Below are 7,470 nucleotides of genomic sequence, written 5' to 3' on the forward strand. Positions count from 1 at the left end.
GGAGTAGAAACCTTTCTAAGTGATTTATTGATTTACTATAATGTTTTCCATTGGGAAGATTAATGATATATTCCAGTTTGCTGAAAATTACTTCTCTTTTGCTCCTGCAAAATAATCCTAGAGTTATTTTCTCTTTCAGACCCTGACAAAATTATATTTCTTACAAAAAGACTGAGAGAGCTACAGGCATCTAACTCTAAACTCAAAGTGTGATCTTTAAAGAAGTACACTCACTTTTTTTTTTGAGAAAACTGTTTAAAAATCCAGACTGTGAAAGGCTGTTTCTCAGTGAGAAAGGTCACTCTGAGTGCAGTGTCCACAACATTAACGAGAAATGACCCTTGTCATCACTCTCAGCATGGGAGACAGAAGAAACAAATGAAAAGACACACCCAAAAGATGGTTTCTAGAACAGGCCACTTGGATAATAGATGAGACACTGTGCTCGTGGATCACAGGGGCCTCCAGAGGCTTTGTTCCCACTGTGTATTATGGTGTGCTGGGTGGCTTCGCGATGACAAAACTACGGGAATTTCAGAGTCTCAACCGGCCCGCCATCCCAAAGTGATGAAAATGTTGTCTAACTTCAAAGGTTAAGAATACTTCCTCAGTAACATGTTTCCAGTTTTAACGTTGTATTTTCTTGATCACACATTCTTTCCCATGCAATCTTTTAGGGGAATAAATCAAGTGAAATATTTTTGTCTTATAATGGCCACACAGTATTCCTCCCTGTTATGTAGCTGTTGGTGAGAAGGACTTTGCTAAGCAGAATGAGCTTTGTTCTTGCCACAGCAAAGAAAGAGTTAAATTCTAGACCCAACTGATCCCCTGCCAGCACGGATGTAGAGGATAAGAGTGGGTGCTCACTTTTCTCCCCATATTACCCAAATGCCTCTTTTGTGCCCCATCCCCATCTTCTACACTCTCCTCTTTCTCGCCTTCTAAGGAGAAAAAATTGAAACTTACAAACAGAGATTTCTGACACTCTGAAGTAATTCACAGGGCTTCACTCACTTTCAGGTCTTTCCTTTTCAGGGCAATCGTCTTTAAACTCAGCTGGTGATTAGGTCCTCTCTAGTTCCACTGCAGTCACTCTCACTAGGCCTCCTTGAAGGGGAGTGTCTGGTGAAATTAGACAGGAATAGTCCCAGCTCTGCTGCTCACTAGCAGAGTGGCACTGAGCAAGTTGCCTGGCCTCTTTAGAGCCTTGGAGTGTCCATATGTAAAACGGGTATAAAAATCCCTACCTGGGTTTTGCTGTGAGGATTAGAGGTAATGCCTATGAGGGACTTAGCACAGTGGCTGGCACTCTTTGGTGTTCAAATATAGGGTTTTTGTCTCTACTAAAAATGCAAAAATTAGCCAGGTATGGTGGCACATGCCTGTAATCCCAGCTACTTGGGGGACTGAGGCAGGAGAATTGCTTGAACCCGGGAGACAGAGGTTACAGTGAGCCAAGATCACACCACTGCACTCCAGCCTGGACAACAGAGCGAGACTCCACCTCAAACAAAACAAAATAAATATAGGGTTTTATTGCCATTATTACTCCAACTGTTTTTCCAGTGTAGTCCGATAAATTCATTTACTCAGTCCCACTCTCACCAGCTGTGGCAACCAAGATTAGTTAACGGCATGTGAACCCAGAATCTCCCCCAGACAGAGGGAACAACCTTGGACCTAGGGAGAAGCCATTTCTGATCAGGGTAGGGAGTGAGAAGTGCAAATAATAACGGTAACAATAACAATTATAATAAATTATGTTTGTGTGGTTATTTACTGGTGCTTGTACATCATTATTATATCATCCTGAAATATTCTTTAAATTGCTGTTTTTGTAAGTCGAAATAGTCTAATATTGGTAAATTCATCTGGCTTGACCTAAATAATACTCAAACGTGATTCTCTCATTCCATATCTCTCCAATCTCGTCTCCAGATAGTTCCATATCCTCCCAGCCATATGTGACTGCAATTCCCCAGATATGATGTGACTTCCCACAAATGTCTTCCAAAGCCCTTCCCTGTACCTGGTATATTCACTCCTACATTCCCCAGAACATTCTATCCTCCCTCCCCTGGGAAACTATTACTTGTCCTTCAAGTGTCATCTCTCCAGGAAGACCTTCTCTGACTCTTCCACTACTCCCCTCTAGTAACACTAACACACACACACACACACACACACAGGCTCCATTACACCATCACAGACCTTTACAGTAGGACCTCAATTGCACAGTAATTACTTGTTTATGTCTCTGCCTCCCCCCATTAGATTATGAGCACGTGAAAGCAGAGATTGTGAGTTCATTTTGGCAGCCCCAGTGCCTAGCCTGGCACTTGGTTGTTAATAAGGCCTTGCTGAATGAAAGAATTAAATCATTAAAAATCGCAAGATTAATTAAGAGTGTGGTTTTATGATTGACCCATTGTGGCATAACTCTTAGTGTAATACAGTATTTAACATTGTGCCTTGAATATAGCACGTGTTCCATAAATGTTTGTGAACTGAATGAATGAATGATGGCAGGTGAAAAATCTCTTAATTAGATCCAGAGGGTCCTCTTTATTTGTACAATCCAAATAAGAAAGGCGTTCTCAGACACTGAAAGAAGCTATGCTGACATCTTTGTCTTACAAAAGACTCATCTGAATGATAATGAGTGTGGAAAATGGATTAGCTCCTGGGCAGACAGGGTTTTTTTTGTTGTTGTTTGTTTATTTGCTTTTGTTTTTTGTCTCAGTGAAAAAGTAAAAATGCTTGAGTGCTCTATCACTTAGGGAGATTCATCCCGTCTTCTTTTCTATGATTTTTATTTTAGTGCTGATTTAATTAAGAAAATTAAACCATTTGTGGTACATGAATAAAACTGGTGAAAAATAATGGTTACCAGTATTTTATTATTGTTGATTTTTATCACTATTATATATATGTAAACCAGATAATGCTGGAGAAATTAATTGCCATCTGTTCTTAGACTGAAGGAATAGGGCATCATTATCTCCAGGAGTACTCTACTACCATGTGACCCAAATGTACTGATAATCCAATTTTTTAAGATCAGTAAATGTTTTTAACCTATATTATATGTATTATTACATGATATGCTTCAGATAAAGCATGAATTACTTTTAAAACAAGTGATAAAGAGGGCCTAATTTAGTGATTCTGGCTCAGAAACCAGGTGTTTTAAGTGCATTTAGAAGGGTGTTCTTCAAGTTTCATGAATTAAAGAGTGTGGTTCCTCCTTTATCCAGAGCAGCTAACGATTATTGAGACTCCAAGATTAAAGGCACATCATGAAACTAAAACAGGCATTTAAACTTCCTGTGCCAAAATGCTGCCTTTGTTTCCCGTTTCTTTCCTGATTAATCTCAGGATCATTCTTCATTACTACTACCCAAAGGTTAAAAGATGATTAATAGTATCAACTTCAAAAGCTTTGTGAGAGTTAGAAAGAGCACATGTAACATTGCTAGGATGGTACCTGGCACAGAGTAAATGTTTCATCAATGGTTGTTGTTGCTATTGTTTTTTATCATTATTTATCCACCATACTATCATCCTTTAAACCAAAGCGGAGTTAGAGTTAGCAATATTAGTTGTGTTTTCCACTTGAGCTAAGATTAGTTCTTAGATGAATGCCAGTTGCTTTAATTCTCACTTACTGATAGAATCTGCTTTCTGTATCACTAACCTCCACACTTAAGTATTCAAGTTTTGTTTCATAGTGTTGCCTCCGTGCTTTCTGTGATTGGTCTCTGCTGTAAGTCCACTCAACATCATTAATCTTTCATCCTGATTATGAAAATGTGGTTTTCCAAAAGTATTTGTTCTGATAACACATGGTCACAAAATTATTTACATTAAGGGTTGCAGCCTCACACAGCTCCAGAGAGTCCCATTCACTTGAAATCAACCTGCATTAGTCATCTATTGCTGCCTAACAAATTACCAGACATTTAACAGCTTAAAACAATACCTGTTCATTATCTCACAGTTCTATAGGTCAGAAATCCCGGATGGTATGACTGGGACCTCAGCTCAGGGTATCACAGGGCTAAAACCAATCTGTCAGCTGGTTGTGTTCTCTTCTGGAGCTTGGGATCATCTTCCAATCTCATTCCTGTTGTTGGTAAAATTCAGTTCCTTGTGGTTGTAGAACGGAGGTGGCTGTTTCCTTGTTGGCTGTTAGTTGGGTTCGCTCTCAGCTACTTGTAGCCACTCTGTGGTCCTTGTACGGAACCTGTCCAGCATCAAGGCCAGCAACAGCACACTAAATCCTTCTCATGCTTCAGATTTCTCTGACTTCTCTGGCTTCCAGTCATAGAAAACTTTCTGCTTTAAAAGACTCAACTAATTGAGTCAGGCCCACCTGGACAATCCCCACATTTTAAAGTTAACTGACTTTCGACCAGGCGTGTTGGCTCACACATGTAATCCTAGCACTTTGAGAGACTGAGACAGGCAGATCACTTGAGGTCAGGAGTTCAAGCCCAGCCTTGGCAACATGGTGAAACCTTGTCTCTACTAGAAATACAAAAATTAGCCAGGAGTGGTGGCTCACGCCTGTAATCCCAGCTACTCGAGAGGCTGAGGCATGAGAATCACTTGAACCCAGTACGCAGAGGTTGCAGTGAGCTGAGATCACACTACTACACTTCAGCCTGGGCAACAAAGAGAGACTCTGTCTTAATTAATTAATACTTATTAACTAATAAGTATTAATTATTTATTAATTAATTAAGTTAACTGACTTGGGACTTTATTTGTTCAAAATTCCTTTACAGCAGTACCTGCATTACTGTTTGAACAACCAAGAGATAAGAATCTGGGAGGAGGGCGTCTTTAGAGTGTTGCCTACCACATAATGTGAGTTCGATGTGCTCCTGGTTCTGAGATGCTGGATTTCAAACATGTTTTAAGGTTTTTAGATGCAAGGAACACAGGCTTGTTTAAGGAAAGTTAAATAGGACACACATGATACAAGAAGTGGTCTCACAGTTCCGAGTCCAGTGGGGACGGTAGGAGCGATGACGGTCTGAGACGGTAGGAGCGGTTGTGTGAAGATGGGAGTTTCCCAGAGGAAATGACATTTACCTGATGATCACAGGGCCTTCACACCCCTTCCTGTCAGGGGCTGAGATATTCCATACACCAAGCTTGGGTGATGAGGAATTTGAAATCCCACCTATCTCCTTGGATTCTGATCCCTCATTGGCTGTTTCCGACGTGGTTGACCACTTTGATGACCTGGCAGACCCTTCCTCTTCACAGAATGGCAGTTTTTCAGCCCAGTATGGGGTCCAGACATTGAACATACCTGTGGGTATGACCCATAGCTTGATGGAGCAGGGTGGGGAATCCTCGGTGAAGGCTTGATCATGGACTTGGACTACTCTATGGGAACTCGGTATAGTGCCAACTCACCTGTTACAATTAATGTACCAATGACAGACATGACATCTGACTTGATAGGGCATAGCCAGTTGACCACCATTGATCAGTCAGAACTGAGTTTCCAACTGGGTTTGAGCTCAGGGGGTGGCACCATCCTGCCACCTGCCCAGTCACCTGAAGATCGTCTTTCAACCACCCCTTCACCTACTAGTTCACTTCACGAGGATGGTGTTGAGGATTTCCGGAGGCAACTTCACAGCCAGAAGACAGTGGTGGTGGAAGCAGGGAAAAAGCAGAAGGCCCCAAAGAAGAGAAAAAATAAAGATCCTAATAAACCTCAGAAACCAGTTTCAGCATATGCTTTATTCTTTCGTGATACACAGGCTGCCATCAAGGGACAGAATCCTAATGCCACTTTTGGTGAGGTTTCAAAAATTGTGGCCTCCATGTGGGATAGTCTTGGAGAGAAGCAAAAACAGGTATATAAGAGGAAAACTGAGGCTGCCGAGAAAGAGTATCTGAAGGCATTGACTGCTTACATAGACAACCAAGAGTGTCAGGCCACTGTGGAAACAGTGGAATTGGATCCAGCACCACCATCACAAACTCCTTCTCCATCTCCTATGGCTACTGTTGACCCAGCATCTCCAGCACCAGCTTCAATAGAGCCCCCTGCCCTGTTCCCAACCACTGTTAACTCCACCCTTTCATCCTATGTGGCAAACCAGGCATCTTCAGGAGTTGGGGGTCAGCCCAATATCACCAAGTTGATTATTACCAAACAAACGTTGCCCTCTTCCATTACTATGTCTCAAGAAGGGATGGTTACTGTTATCCCAGCCACAGTGGTGACCTCCCAGGGGCTCCAACTAGGCCAAACCAGTACAGCTACTATCCAGCCCAGTCAACAAGCCCAGATTGTCACTTGGTCAGTGTCGCAGGCAGCAGCAGCTGCTGCTGCTTCTATGCAACTGCCTCCACCCCGACTACAGCCCCCTCCATTACAACAGATGCCACAGCCTCCGACTCAGCAGCAAGTTACTATTTCACAGCAGCTTCCTCCACTCCAGGCCATAAAACAGCCTCCACCTCAGAAAGTTTGAATCAATTTACAGCAACAGCTATCTCCTCTGCAGATCAAGAGTGTGTCTCTACCCACTTTGAAAGTGCAGACTACTTTAGTCCCACCAACTGTGGAAAGTAGTCCTGAGCAGCCTATGAACAATAGCCCTGAGGCCCATACGGTGGAGGCAACTTCTCCTGAGACTATCTGTGAGATGATCACAGATGTAGTTCCTGAGGTTTAGTCCCCTTCTCAGATAGATGTTGAATTGGTGAGTGGGTCTCCTATGGCACTCTCACCCCAGCTTCGATGTTTGAGTTCTGGTTGTGAGAACACTTCCATTGTGAGTAAGGACTGGAACAATGAATACTGCAGCAATGAGTGTGTGGTGAAGCACTGCAGGGATGTATTCTTGGTCTGGGTAGCCTCTAGAAATTCAAACACAGTGGTGTTTGTGAAATAGTCCTTCCTGTTCTCCAAGCCAGTGAAGAGTTATCTGCTGGGAACATGTCCAAGAGCCTGTTTTTGAAACACAAGCTGGGCTTCTGGTAGTGCCTGATCACAACCCATGATGGTTGTTCATGTTTCCCCCCATTTTCTCCCTTCAGCAGAGGCCAGGTTATGGAGCAGGGCGACTGAACTTGCTGTAATCTGGAGATGCTTTTTACTTTCAACCACAAGTAGAAATAACAGTGGTAATAGCAGATGAAAGGGTGAAGGGAGTATGGGCAAGCAAAGCATAGAGATGGTAGGGGTGGTGGTGGGGTTGAAGAAACTTGTTAGTATAATTGTCATAGGACTTGCCTAAAATATTATTAAAATGACGGGAGTGTACTCAGCTTTGAGCCTAGGGGGAAAAAAAAGAAATAGAAATGGTCTCACATGAAAATCCAAGACCAGAAACAAATGGAACCTCACAGCAGGAGCTAGTGAATCCTTGCCCTGGTGATTTGCCGTTAACAAAATTTATGAAGTCTTCTTGATTGTATTCTTTCTATATTTCA

At 42.4% G+C, this 7,470-nt stretch overlaps 1 protein-coding gene across 1 annotated transcript; it reads left to right on the forward strand.

Annotated features, from left to right (window-relative positions):
- Positions 1 to 514: 514 nt before the first annotated feature.
- On the forward strand, positions 515 to 7,034 carry LOC701204 (TOX high mobility group box family member 4-like). Its single transcript, XM_078002585.1, is given in 3 exon segments — positions 515 to 564; positions 5,073 to 5,359; positions 5,362 to 7,034. Coding segments are annotated over 3 exon segments (1,905 nt in total). The 3' UTR covers positions 6,930 to 7,034.
- Positions 7,035 to 7,470: the final 436 nt, after the last annotated feature.

This window comes from Macaca mulatta, chromosome 5 (assembly GCF_049350105.2).
Source record: "Macaca mulatta isolate MMU2019108-1 chromosome 5, T2T-MMU8v2.0, whole genome shotgun sequence".
Classification (NCBI taxonomy): domain Eukaryota; kingdom Metazoa; phylum Chordata; class Mammalia; order Primates; family Cercopithecidae; genus Macaca; species Macaca mulatta.